Here is a 14,064-nt window from a genome sequence, read left to right as displayed (position 1 = left end):
TTATATTATATTATATTATATTATATTATATTATATTATATTATATTATAGTTGAATAGAAGTTAATATATATATTAACTCCTACTTCTACTTAGCCCATACTAAACAAAACTACTTCCTTAGGGGTCCACTATCAGCTGACTATACACCTCACGAGATATATAATAATAATGTCTGTTATTACGTCGCCTTAATCCAAATTATTTATTCTAAATATGCAAAACAATCAATCATTGCCGTCTTCCGGTGTTTACTTAAACGCAAACGAGACAGAAGGGGGACAGGGACCACACTATATATATATATATATATATTCTATATATTCTATATATATACATATACATATATGTATATGGATTTATATATATAATATATATATATATGTATACATATATATATATATATATATTCTGTATATATGCATATATATACGCATATATTCTACATATATGTATGTATGTATAGAATATATATACTTATTGTGTTTGTGTGTACTATAGCTTGTAGCTAGCTGCAGCTGCAGCTAGCTCAGCTGGCTTCCTGCCCCAAACAGCAACAGGTATCAGCTGCAGCTGCTGCAGCTAGCTGCTGCAGACCTCCCGCTTCATTTAAATGAAATAAATAGGGGGTTTATAAGACAGAGAATATAAAAAAAGTAAAAGTTGGAGAGGAGGGAGAAAAAGAAATTCTGAGCCGTTGATGTACAGCCTGCGGTGTACATACACCTCGAGGCATGCAGTGCATGCAGGGATAGCGCTTTGCGTTTTAAAATCTATCTATCAAATTAACTGAGGGTTTTCTGTTTACTAAGGGTTTACAGTCTAGGGTTTAAATCGAAGGGTTTAGGGTTTAGAAGTGAAGTGAAGTCTAGGGCTACAGCCGAGGGTTTAGAGTGTATATACCCTACAGCATGCCGTTAACAGTCTAGGGTTTGCAGGGGTTTATTATTAGCTGCGTGAGGTGTACATACACCCTCAACGGTTTAGGGTTTAGGACTCCAGGTGTATGTGCACTACTCTAGGGTTTAGGGTTTAGGGTTTAGCCTGGGCTTTGGGGTTATCGCTAAAAAACGCGCTCCGCGATTTTCGAAGGTTTTCGTTGAGGGTTTTAAACGCCGGCGTTTTAAATATTTTTTCAGTTGAAATAAAAAACTCTTCAAGACAAACTCCATGACGCTTTTCGTATTCAAATGCCTGCAAAACAAACAAAGATTATACAAAGATAAGTAATGCAAAGGGATCGAGCGAGGGCTGAGGCTTCATTGGGTTTTATTGCAATATAAATGCAAGTGCTGTGTACACATCAAAGAAACAACTTTAAAAGATAAGATATACTCCCACGGAAACAATACAGAATGAAGTAAATCCAACCCTAAACCCTAAACCCTAAACCCTAAACTCTAAGACCTGAACCCTGAACAAATAATGGGAAACAAATCATCTCATTACCTGCGTAATCATATCCAGCTTATCTGCATCCTTGACAAGCATCGCCTCAGGGGTTTCTCCTGTAGAGCAGAGACAGCACGTATCTGTTATCTTATCTACTGTTGTTGCTGTTGTTATTGTTTTCGAATTTGCTATTAATTGTGTTTGTTTTATCTCTGGTGCTCGATGTGCTGTGTGTACCTCTTTCATATTCCTCCCAGAGGCCGATGAGTTCTTGTGCGCGTTTGGAATCTAAAGAATTACAAATAGACTGAATTGCATTTCTTTCTTTTTCTGCTTTTTCTTCAGGAGTGATCGGGTCAAGGGGAGTTATGTCACCGACGATCGACTCTGCAAGATCGTGCACAACGGCCATCATCGTACACCTGCAATAGACCGAAAGGAAGCGGGAAATTGAATGAAAATAAATAGTGAAGACGAATGGCTTCTACCGAAACAGGAGGTGAAAAGCAGTTGAAAAACTCAGCTAATTCGCTGCAAAAGCCCCGAAAGATGCGGGAAATATAAATTTCGCGCTATATGAAATACTTGAATTTATGAATTTCAACTTCATTGACATCGGAAAGAACACGAAAAGATCAAGATTCTGCATTGCACGTAGGTATTCATCAGGGAAGACGACGGCATATTACTTACTAACCTGTTTCTATCCGCTATTTTGCCATTTACAACCAGGTTTTCGTCAGATAATGCAAGAAAATGAAGTGCAACTCCGAAAGAATGATCGGCGACGCTTTCTGCATCGCTTGGGTGTATATACCGCAGCCAACCCGCTCTTTTCAACTTCTTGATCTTGCGGCCAAACGCCATAAATTCAGCAATTCCTTCCATTATTTACCGACAATTATAGTTATATTTCTCATTATTTTCTCTAAAAATCGAAATAAGCAGCCAATTACCGCCGAAGTTCCCCTGCGGTGTATCTTCGCTCCCTCCCCAGCAAATCGAAAGCTGAAACAGAAACACGAAATGTTGCGGGTATCTTCTCGAAAGAAAGCAGAAGATAGTGGCGAAATCAGAAAAAAGACAAAATATTATTCCAAAAGATATATGTTTATACTTAATTTCAAAGCTTGCAATCATCGCAGCACAACAATTGCTGAATATTCACTTCTTATGATCATATGAGGCCCCCTGCGGCGAGGCCCCGGGGCCCCTCTACCCCGCACGGAGGTTTCCCCAAAACTTCTTTAATGCAGATCGGGAGGTTTGCTGCAGAGTTAATCGATTTAATTATTATTTTTTGTCTTTGTCTGCTTATGAAGACGCAGCAGAAATTGCTGCAGTGTCTGTGCAGATCGCCTCTGTGGGTGTCGCTCCTCACGCAGTACATTGAGTTCGACTAGCTGAAATAAACGTGAGTTTTGCAAACTTCTTATTCTTTTCCCTTATCAGTCTGAAAGCCTCCGCTTAAAACATCACTCACTAAGACTAAACCGGTAGCTTTATCGCTTTTCTGCTGTTATTATCGAATTATTACAGACGTAAGACACACAAAAGACTGCAGTATTGAGGGCGCAGCAGAATTAGGAACAAGCGGCATCTGCATGCATGCATGCATGCATGCATGCATTCATGCATGATTACGTTCACTTGGAGGCGAATAATCGGGGCTGTCTTTGCATGCGTTGTTGTCGTTGAGCATTGTACTGTCTGGCTGTTTGTAGTTTAAACTTTAAACTTCTGTTTATCACTTAGCTTTGCCTTCTTCCCTCAACGTCTGCCTCTTTTCATGTAATAATATAATATAATATATATTATATAATATTATGAAATAGTAAAATATATTATTATGTGAAAGGGGACAGATTATTATAAATAATATATATGATAAATAATAATATATATTATACTATTATATGCACTGTAATGATAAATATTATTATTTAATTATTTGTTTTGTTGGTCTCCACCAAACAAATAATGCTGCCCTTATCTTTTTTTTAATTGCTGCCATTCAAAAGTAAAACCCTCTCTATTATCTCCTCCAGTGCTGCTTGCCTCAGTTGTTGAGGTGTATGCACACCCCAACCGTACAGCACAACATTTGGCCTCCTAATTCACCCTAAAAGCTTTTCTGCATGCATGCATGCATGCATGCATGCATGCAGTTGGGGCTTAGAGAGAAGGACAGACACCCCAGGGTTTCTTTAGCGATATATCATTTATATCTTTTCCTCTTCTCTTTTTATGTACTTAGGCATTAACCCCTAAACTATATGAGACAGCTGTCGATACACCCGGCTGCCCCCCGTAAACCCTAAACCCTAAACCGTTACATCAGAAACTGTGCTGGTTGGGGTGTATAGATAGTTTAAAGTCTTAACTGCACATCTCTATAGCCCTCTCTCTCCGCTTATGAACGCAGCGCAACTGCCTGTTCCTTGTTTGATCTGTGTGGCTAGGGTTTAGGGTTTAGGGTTTGCGAATGGTGGCAGGCGAACAAGCGTGCATCTCAAACAAAAATGCTTTAAAAGAAAAACAACCTGCAGCAAACAAAACGGCTTCGGTCTCCCTTTGGTGCTGCAGCAGTACATCAGAAGCAGACTGCATGCGCGTAGGACAGCAGCAGCAGCGCAAGCTGCTGCTGCTGCTGCTGCTGCTGCTGCTATTGTTGCTGTTGCTGCTGCAGATGTTGTTGCTGCTGCTGCTGCTGCAGCCCAACATTAAAGTTGCCTTTGAGGGAAGAAAGAAGAACTGAAGTATCGACTGCCGCATTAAGAAAAACACTAGCAGCAGCAGCAAAAGCAGCAGCAGCAGCATCAACAGCAGCAGAATAAACAAGAAGTAAGTTAGCAGCATGCATGCATGAAACATTAAAAACCTACTAAAAGTTAATATGCTAAGCCTTCGTATCCTTCTTCCCAAATAAAGAAAACCCTTTCTTCTTCTTCGCCTGATTCGTATCAGGTGCTGCTGCTGCTGCTGCTGCTCCTGCTGCAGCCGGTAAGGGTGAAGGGGCTTGCTGCTCATCTTCGTCTGCTTTTTCTTTTTTCTTTGATTTGTCTCTCCTCCATCGTGCATGCGAACCTCCACCCTTTCTCGTTGTTTGTTTGTCTGGGCTCTGCTGCTGCTGCTGCTCCTGTTGCTGCTGCTGCTCCTGCTGCTGCTCCTGCTCCTGCTCCTCCTGCTGCTGCTGTTCGGAGACACCGTTGTTGTTGGGGCCTCCAGAAGAGAGAAGCTGTCTCTTTTCTTCATCTGCTGCCTCCAAGGCAGTAGAGGGAGGCAGAGTGTTTACAGGTGCTGCAGCAAAGACACCCCACAAACCCTAAACCCTAAACCCTAAACCCTCGAAACAACCCCAACAAACCCTAAAACCCTAAACCCTAAACCCTCGAAACAACCCTAGCAAACCCTAAACCCTCAAGATAAACCCTAAGAGCCACATACAAAGACTCATAAACAACTCGCTTGAAGCGCAGCACACTCCCTCATACCACCCCCGGAGGTTCATTAGGGTTTAGGGTTTAGGGTTTAGGGTTTAGAGACCTTCTGTGACGGATATCTTCCTTCCAAACCGCCACTCTGCTTCAGAGACAGCCTTTCCTTCAATAGAATAATATCGGCCTAAGCCGTGCTGCTTCCCGTCTACCCACTCCCCCTCAAACCACCGCCCGTCAGGCCACGTCACCTTCCCTGCACCCAAACCCTAAACCCTAAACCCTAAACCCTAAACCCTAAACCCTAGACACTAAACCCTAAAGCCTAAACCATAAACCCTGGGGTTCGAGGCAAAAGATGCGCAATGAAGAAGAATGCAGGCAGAAACAGCGCACACGAAGTTGGGGTCCTTGTACGCTCTAGGGTTTAGGGTTTAGGGTTTAGGGTTTAGAGGACCTTTGCCGTGCTTCTTGTCGGCTCGATAACCGCCTTCATAAACACGTCCATCAGACAAAAGCATTTTGCCCTGGCCTTCCATGTGGTTATTAACCCACTGGCCTGTAGAGACACTTCACAAACCCTAAACCCTAAACCCTAAACCCTATAATCCGAGCCTTAAACCCTAGCCTATAGAGACCCTAAACCCTATTACAGTAGATAATATAATATATATCTTAATAGATTATTTAATATATATTAGAGTAGATAATATAATATATACTATATAATACGGTAGATAATATAATATATAATAAATAATATTAATTATTATAATATGTATATATAATAATATATATGTTTATAACAATAATATAATTATACATAATAATAAAAAGAAAATGTAGTATATTGCTTCTCATCAAAGCAACTGTATAAATAAATAAATAATAAATAAATAAATAAATAATAAATAAATAAATAAATAAATAAATAAATAAATAAATAAATAATACGCATGTATATTAGACCGCAGAAGATATAAAATAAAAGCGGCGAAAAGAGCGAAAACGGATATAAAAAGTGTAGAGAAGAGAAGTGAGGGTAGAAGTACCTGTATATTGTTTATTATCAGCCCAGGTGTACACCCCAAACCCTTGAATATTATTATCTTTAAACTGTCCTCGATAAACACTGCCGTCTCGCCACATGAAGACACCTTCACCTTCTTTTGCACCCTTCTTATATTCGCCTTTGTAGCTGCTGCCGTCAGCCCAGTGCTCCACCCCGTAACCCTCTTGATAGTCGTAGACCCACTCGCCTGCAGCAGCAGCAGCAGCAGCAGCAGCAGAAGCAACAGCAACAGCAGCAGCAGCAGCAGAGCAGCAGCAGCAGCAGCGGCAGCAGCAGCAGCAACAGAGCAGCAGCAGCAGCAGAGGAGTAGTAGTAGTAATAGTAGTAGTGGGTGAGAGAAGAAGAGCCAGTCAAGCAAAAGGGTCTGAGCTAGACCTAGGGTTTAGGGTTTAGGGTTTAGGGTTTACCATCATAGTAAGAGCCATCTGCATGCGTAAAGCGGCCCCTTCCGTGTGCTTTATTATTCTTCCACTGCCCTTCATACTTGTCTCCTAAAACACCAAACCCTAAACCCTAAACCCTAAACCCTAAACCCTAAACCCTAGGTGCTCTTGATGGTCCCCGCCTCATCTGGGCCTTGGGCGCCGACAAAGGCATTCGACCCTCCCCACAGCAGCAGCAGCAGCAGCAAGAGCAGCACTAGAAGCAGCAGCAGCAGCACCACGAGCAGCAGTATTACCACCAGCAGCATAAGCATCAGCATAAGCAGCAGCAGCATCAGCAGCATAAGCAGCATAAGCAGCATCAGCATAAGCAGCAGCATAAGCAGCATCAGCATAAGCCGCATAAGCATCACCAGCAGCATCAGCAGCATAAGCAGCATAAGCAGCATAAGCAGCAGCAGCAGCAGCATAAGCAGCAGCAGCAGCAGCAGCAGCAGCAGACCTAGTGGGTGCTGAAAGGTCCCCTCTCCTTCTGCGACACCGTTTTTAAAGTAGCCGACGAACTTCGATCCGCAGGGCCGCAGCAAAACCCCAAACCCTTCTTTGACGCCGTTCTTCAGCTCTCCCGTGTACTGCACTCCCCCGCCTAGTGCGCAAACCCTAAACCCTAAACCCTAAACCCTAAACCCTAAACCCTAAACCCTAAACCCTAATTAGGAAATTGTAAACAATTAATAGGAAATAGGAAACAATTTACAATCAATAGTTAATCTTTAACAATTTACACGCAGTATTATGCGCTATAAACCCTAAACCCTAAACCCTAAACCCTAAACCTTAAACCCCATAACTTCTGCACGCACTCAGCACTGTCGTCTTCGCGGAAGTCGCCTGTACAAAACCACAGAAACCCCAAACCCTAAACCCTAAATCCTAAACCCTAAACCCTCACCGCAAACCCTGCTTACCGAACTGTCTCCCACACGGCAGGAGACAGGGTACCTATCTGCTTTATGCAAGTGGCTACAAAGCCCTCTTTTAATCCTAAATCCTAAACCCTAAACCCTAAACCCTAATCCCTAAACCCTAAACCCTAAACCCTCACCCCTCCATTTGCTGCTAGTTGCTGGTTAGGCGCAAACTCAGTATCGTTGTCTCCCTTCTCAGAGTCAAAACACTGACAAGAAACCCCCGCCCCCATCTTCTCCCGCCAGAAGGAAGAAGAAGATGGCTAGGGTTTAGGGTTTAGGGTTTAGGGTTTGAAGCAGATCTCCGTCAGAGGTTAAGTAGTGGTTGTTCTTCTTAGAGATATATAAAGTAAAGCCCCCGTGCCTTTCTTCTGTCTCTTTTTGTCTCTTCTTTGTGTCTCCTTCTGTCTTCTTTATTTTTTTAATATTTATTTGTTTATTTTTATTTATTTTTATGTTTTTAATCTTTTTATTTAATTGCCTTTCGTCTTCTCTGATATCTTGTTCTTTGTTATATCTTTATTATTGTCTCCGTCTGTCTCTGTTTGAACAGCAAAGAACTTCTTTTATATATTTTTAATTTGTCTGCACTTCCTTCTTTAATATCTTTTTAACTGTCTCCTTTTGTCTTCTATAGTTTTTTACTGTCTTGCTTCTGTTGCTGTCTTTAAGAGCCCCTATATAAACCGCTTCAGAGATATATATGTGCTGCTTTTTCTCTTAAATGTATATTCTTTTGCTGCTGTTGTTTGCTGTTGAAGCTGCGGTGTATGTACATCTAAACAAAACTTAAAAAGAAAAAGAAACACAGGGCGCTGCTTAAATGAAGAGTAGATTTGCTGCTGCTGCGGCCTCTTTGTCTGCGGTTCTTCTGCTGAGATGTATGAGAAAAAAGATATAAATTAATTAAAATTAATAAATAATAATGTAAAAGAAGAAAATACAGCAGTAATTACCTTAGAGACCTTCGGCTGTATAGACCCAACTTCGGCGCTGCAGCGGCGCCTCTGCTGCTGTTCAATCAAAGAATAGCAAAAACAGGGGGTAAAAAGAAGAAAAAAGTATATTTTTAATTCAAATTTAATAAATAAAACATATTTTACAATTATTTACAACTAAATTTACAAAAAAACAATGCAAAATAACCCTTCGCTCTCTCCCTCACCGCCGCCGCAGCCGCCGCCGCCTCTGAGGGCTGCGACTTCTCCGGTGTACAGACAGCTCAAGCACTGAAGAAGAAGAAATAAATTATATAATTTATTTTTAAATTAACTATTTGAATTTAAAAATAATTTAAAAAAAGAATCTTCATTGTTAATAAACTTTTATTTATATACACACTCTTCATCCTTAGGAGGCCAGGGGGCCCCTGTGTCTTCCTGCACACGTATTGAAAAGAAGCGAGACATAAATAAATAAATAAATAAATAATCAAATAATTAAATAATAATAAATCAATCAAACAAAATAAAAACAATGAAGGCCCTTTAAAACACCCGTCGTGCTGCACTTCAGTAGCGGTCTCCTTGTTGGTCCGCAAACAAAACCCTAAACCCTAAACCCTAAACCCTAAACCCTAATGCGATTCTCCCTTCCCTTTATGGGATCTGAGGTGTACGTACACCTGAATTTCTGCTGTCTTCTAGGATCAGACAGCCCCAACAAACAGAAGACACACAGCCTCACCAGCCAAACAAATGATTATTTGCTTCTTAGGGTTTAGGGTTTAGGGTTTGTGTAGACCCTGAGGAGAGGGGACAGTTGTGTTTCCTACTACGTGCCGCAGCAGCAGACTAAAGCCGTGCTGCTTCAAAGGGACAGCAAGCAAACCCTTTGCTTGCTGTTGCTATTATTAGGGTTTAGGGTTTAGGGTTTTAGGGTTCTTCAAAGCAAGATAAATAACAGCTGCTGCAACACACAGAGACGGAGCCCCTCTGTCTTCTTCTCACCTCTTCTGCACTTCACTTTACTTTTAAACCCCCCATCCATTCATCTTTCAACGAGGCCAGCCCCCAGCTAGCTAGCTATCCTCAGCTAGCTAGCTAGCTAGCTAGCTAGCTGGAGTATACGTCTATCTAGCTAGCTAAACACACTGTACGCATATCTACCTATCTATCCATCTAGTTAGCTAGCTAGCTAGCTAGCTGAACGTACACCGCGTGCATGATATTCTGCATGCAGTTCGCTGCAGCAGCGGCAAGGAGACAGCTGCATCTCTCTGTCTCCTTATCAACAACCCGCAATCAAAAATGTGTTTATTGGTGGGGTTGCTTCCTCCCCGCATGCAAGCAGCAAAAACAAAGGACTAACTAGCAGCAGCAGCAGCTGCTGCTGCTCCTGCTGCTGTTGCTGCTGCTGCTGCTGCCGTTGCTGCTTTGAGAGCAAACTGAACGGCCACATATAACCCAAGCTAGTTCCCTCCTGCTGCTGCTGCTGCTGGAGCTGCTGCTGCTGGAGCTGCTGCTGCTGCTGCTGGAGCTGCTGCTGCTGCTGGAACTGCTGTTTCTGCTGCTGGGGCTGTTGCCGCTGCATCTGCTGCTGCTGGAGCTGCTCCTGCTGCTGAAGCTGCTGCATCTGCTGCTGGCGATGGTGCTGTTGGTGCTGCTGCATCAGAGACAGGGCCTGCCTGCTGCTCATGTGATGCTGCTTCTGCGGGAGTTTGTGCTGCTGCTGCTTTTGCTTCGGGTGTTGTTGTTGTTGCTGCTGCTGTTTCTGATTCACGTGGTGCTGCTGCTGCTGCTGCTGCAGCGTCATCTTTGTTTTCTCCTCCTCCAGCACTTGCATTGTTGCTGCTGCCTTCATTTAGAGGTGTTGAAGCAGCAGTCACCTCCCCCTGCTGCTGCTGCGGTGGCTGCTGCTGCTGCTGCTGTGGCTGCTGCTGCTGCTGCTGTGGGTGCTGCTGCTGCTGCTGTGGGTGCTGCTGCTGGTCTTGCTGCAGGGGATTATCTTTAGCAGGTCCCCTGAAGAAAAGCTCATGTTTGTTGGGCTGTTGTTGCTGCTGTTGCTGCAACTTTTGCTGCTGCTGCAGCAGCTGCTGCTGCTGCTGCAGCTCTTGCTGCTGCAGCTGCTTGTGTCTCTGCAGCAGCTCTTCTGGGGGCCTTGATGGAGGCCAGGGTATATCTCTTAAGCCCTCTCCGTTTGCACTTAGCAGCAGCTGTTTATTTTGCTGCTGCTGCTCTGTATATATATCAAAGCATTCAGCTGTACGTACACCTAAACCCTCTTGCAAGTATAAACAAAACCACAGCAAAGAATTTAAAGCCTCAAACAACTCCATGCCCAACGCCTAACAAATGCACACAACACAACAAATACAAACAATTTAAATACATGCATATATATGCATGCATATATATGCATGCAAATAGATGCATGCAAATAGATGCATGCATATATATGCATGCATATATATGCATGCAAATAGATGCATGCAAATATATGCATGCAAATAGATGCATGCAAATAGATGAAAATAGATGCATGCATATATATGCATGCAAATAGATTAAAATAGATTAAAATAGATGAAAATAGATGAAAATAGATTAAAATAGATGCATGCAAAGATATGCATGCAAAGATATGCAGGTAAATGCATGCAAATATATGCATGCATGCATGCATGCATGCATACAAATAAAGGTAGATAGGCAAGCCACATATAGAGCTTAATAGTAGGGTTTAGGGTTTAGGGTTTAGGGTTTACTCGGTTGTCTCTCCAGACATCTGCAAGCGAAAACCCTAAGTACTTCATTTTATAGGCTCCGACAATTAAACCTGTCCTGTCTCTACCATGATGACAGTGCAGCAGAACCACTGTGGCCTTCTTGCTGCTGCTGCTGCTGCTGCTGTTGCTGCTGCTGCTGCTGCTGCTGCTGGTGCTGCTGGTGGGGCTGCTAACAACTCCTGTTGCTGCTGCTGCGGCTGCTGTAGTCAAAGCAGCAGCAGCCGATGTCTCCTCCAGCTTGCCTTTATGATGATTGTGAACCTTGTGCGGCTCCTGCTGCTGCTGCTGCTGCTGCTGCTGCTTCTGCTTCTGGCAGTGCTTCATCTTGCTGCAGCTTGAGCACTTATTGCATGCAGAGTGGGATGGAGAAGCAGCAGCAGCAGCAGCTGCAGCAGCAGCTGCTAGATTTGCTGCCGATGCTGCTGCTGCTTGGGCATTCTTCGCTGCTTCTGCAGCAGCAGCAGCAGCAGCAGCAGCAGTTGCTGCTGCTTCTGCAGCAGTAGACGGATTGTCTTGAGTCTCAACCCCAGCAAGAGTACGCGGTGCTGCTGCTGCACCGGCCTCAGGCGCAGCAGCAGCAGCAGCAGGAGCAGCAGCAGCAGCACCTAAATGCAGCTGCGTATAAAGAAGGTCTACCCGCTGTACTAAGAAGTCTCCGCACCACGACGCCAAATTCTTCGCCATTGCAATGCGATTCTGCAACACCCTAAACCCTAAACCCTAAACCCTAAACCCTAAACCCTAAACCCTAAACCCTAAGCCCTAAAACCCTAGGGAGCCAGTGGATGGCGTTTCCTAGCACCCACGCGCAAAAACCCTTAACCCTAAACCCCAAACCCTAAACCCTAGAAACTACTGACGACAGGCATCGATGCCGGGGCACACCAACCCCAAAACCCTAAACCCTAAACCCTAAACCCTAAACCCTACCGGTTCAGGGACGTCGTAAGGGTTTACACTTTCCCCGTAAAGGGGCCAGTGGTGTACAGACACCGCAGAGTTGCTGCTCCCCTCAAACAAACAAACCTCTCGACTCAACTCGCACCTCTCGTTCAGCTGCGCAAACCACAAACCCTAAACCCTAAACCCTAAACCCTGAAACGGGGTAACCCTAAACCCTAAACCCTCAACCCCAGCATCCCACACCACAAAATCAATCCCTAACCCCCAACTGCCAAACCCAAAGCCCCGAACCCTAAACCCTAAACCCTAAACCCTAAACCCTAAACCCTAAACCCTTACAGCATTGTTATGTCCATCCCAAACGAGAGGAAAAACCCTAAGTTCGAATGCCTCAGGCAGCTGAAAACCCGCAAGCTCTGCTTGGTGCTGCATGGCGGCCTTCAGGCGGTCAATCAGGATAGAACCTGCACCCAAACCCTAAACCCTAAACCCTAAACCCTAAACCCTAGAAGTAGGGGAGACGCAAGCCCTATTACAGCCACCATCTGGACAATAAACAGCACACATTTGAACGCCTACAACCTGAAAGACTGGTTCCAGCAGCCAAACCCTAAACCCTAAAACCCTAAAACCCTAAACCCTAAACCCTAAACCCTAAACCCTTTCTGACCTCCGCCTGGGGCGAGAGGCATCGGAGACCGGAAGAGAAAGGAATTATTTTCAGGCGAAGCATCAACAAGGCGCACCATGTCCTCTGCAGCACACCCTCAAAACCCTAAACCCTAAACCCTAAACCCTAAACCCTCGCACGGAAGGGCTACCGGCTGTTTCGCTCGTGCTGCTCAGGGTTTAGGGTTTAGGGTTTAGGGTTTGCCTGAAAAGAAAGACGGGAAGCTGTACGCATTGCACTCGGCGCTGTTGGATATGATACACTGCGGAGATTGAGGGGCCGAAGCTGCAACACAATCCAAACCCTAAACCCTAAACCCTAAACCCTCGATAAGGGGCTGGTGTAGAGACGGGCGTTAGTGCTTGCCTTGCGTTAGCTAGTGTTTAGGGTTTAGGGTTTTAAAAGAATGCAGTTGCAGTTCTTTCAGGCTAGGGTTTGAGCAGAGGGTCTATTCAGCCTCCCCGGGCCTCCTAGGGTTTGGAGAGGGTTTAAGAAGAGCTTGTCTAGGGTTTAGGGTTTAGGGTTTACGGGCGGGAGTATCAGAGACGTAGCGGAGACAATAAAGGGCCCCCAAACCACCAAAGAAAAGAAGGAGACATAAAACTGATATCCACTCTGTCTTTCGTCGGCTCCTTTGTCGAGGGTCCCCTGTGTCAACCAAACCCTAAACCCTAAACCCTAAACCCTAAACCCTAGTTCATCATCCGTAAACCCTAAACCCTCGGCCTCCAACGGTGTGAAGGAAAACAGTTCTTCTGTCTACGCACCACCCGTGAGGCCCACGAGAAAACTAAACCTTTAACACCCCCAAAACCCTAAACCCTAAACCCTAAACCCTAAACCCTGCGCACCGTCGTAAGCAACATGATACCCCGTAGCATCCGGCCGTTGCTGGGGGGCCCCCCAGGGGCCCCCAGGGGTTTGAGAGCGCTCAGAAGCACCGCCTAAAGCCCAGCCCTTTTGATAGGGTTTAGCACTGTCTGATATATTTAAGGGGTTAGCAATACGAGGAGGAGCCGTTAAGGGTGTCCTGCTGTCTGCGCACCCCCCTAGCTCCATTGTAAACCCTAAACCCTAAACCCTAAACCCTAAACCCTAAACCCTCGATCAAGAGGGTATAACGCATGTGAAGAAACAAAATGCAGCCCAGATATGACTGACACCCCAGGAAGACGCCCCACATATACCCCAAACCCTAAACCCTAAACCCTAAACCCTAAACCCTAAACCCTAAACCTTCGCTGCTGAGTTCGCCTGGTGTTGTCTTTTTAAAGCAAAGTTTAATGAAAAAGCAATAAACTAAACCCTCAGCCTGTCAATACATCTCTGAGCTGTACAGACACCTCCATAAGAAAAGGAGGGGCCCCCCTGCTGCTGCTGCATGGGGGGCCCCCTGCTGCTGCTGCTGCTGCTGCTGCTGCAAGACGTCGGTTTATTTAGAGTTTAATTTAAATACTTAAAATAAATAATTATAAAACAAAACACCAAAAACAAAACCCCTAAAGGCATCCGA

The 14,064-nt window shown here is 44.5% G+C and overlaps 3 protein-coding genes across 3 annotated transcripts in view; all 3 read right to left on the bottom strand.

The window, feature by feature from the left end:
* Positions 1-1,031: 1,031 nt before the first annotated feature.
* On the bottom strand, positions 1,032-1,806 carry EAH_00045880 (HD domain-containing protein, putative; the record flags this gene model as incomplete). The annotated part of the gene is made up of 3 exons (XM_013391564.1): positions 1,032-1,193; positions 1,449-1,507; positions 1,629-1,806. 3 exons carry the CDS (start codon positions 1,804-1,806, stop codon positions 1,032-1,034), a joined length of 399 nt encoding a protein of 132 aa, XP_013247018.1.
* Positions 1,807-4,290: 2,484 nt separating this feature from the next.
* Positions 4,291-7,484, bottom strand: EAH_00045870 (MORN repeat-containing protein, putative; the record flags this gene model as incomplete). The annotated part of the gene is made up of 8 exons (XM_013391563.1): positions 4,291-4,691; positions 4,938-5,084; positions 5,286-5,387; positions 5,881-6,087; positions 6,308-6,391; positions 6,786-6,929; positions 7,147-7,174; positions 7,389-7,484. 8 exons carry the CDS (start codon positions 7,482-7,484, stop codon positions 4,291-4,293), a joined length of 1,209 nt encoding a protein of 402 aa, XP_013247017.1.
* Positions 7,485-9,661: 2,177 nt separating this feature from the next.
* The window catches only part of EAH_00045860 (hypothetical protein, conserved), a gene marked incomplete at both ends in the record, with an annotated part of 7,509 nt that continues 3,106 nt past the window's right edge, over positions 9,662-14,064 (bottom strand). Inside the window, 7 exons of the mRNA XM_013391562.1 lie at positions 9,662-10,537; positions 10,958-11,674; positions 11,909-12,034; positions 12,221-12,345; positions 12,552-12,635; positions 13,080-13,199; positions 13,403-13,618. Of these exons, the coding sequence (XP_013247016.1) occupies positions 9,662-10,537; positions 10,958-11,674; positions 11,909-12,034; positions 12,221-12,345; positions 12,552-12,635; positions 13,080-13,199; positions 13,403-13,618 (2,264 nt within the window). The remainder of the gene's footprint in view (positions 10,538-10,957; positions 11,675-11,908; positions 12,035-12,220; positions 12,346-12,551; positions 12,636-13,079; positions 13,200-13,402; positions 13,619-14,064) is intronic.

Source organism: Eimeria acervulina, genomic scaffold (genome assembly GCF_000499425.1).
Source record: "Eimeria acervulina Houghton genomic scaffold, Eah_scaff665, whole genome shotgun sequence".
NCBI classification, from domain to species: domain Eukaryota; phylum Apicomplexa; class Conoidasida; order Eucoccidiorida; family Eimeriidae; genus Eimeria; species Eimeria acervulina.
The sequence above is the reverse complement of the archived record's forward strand: the minus strand, read 5'-3'. Positions and strand labels throughout refer to the sequence as shown.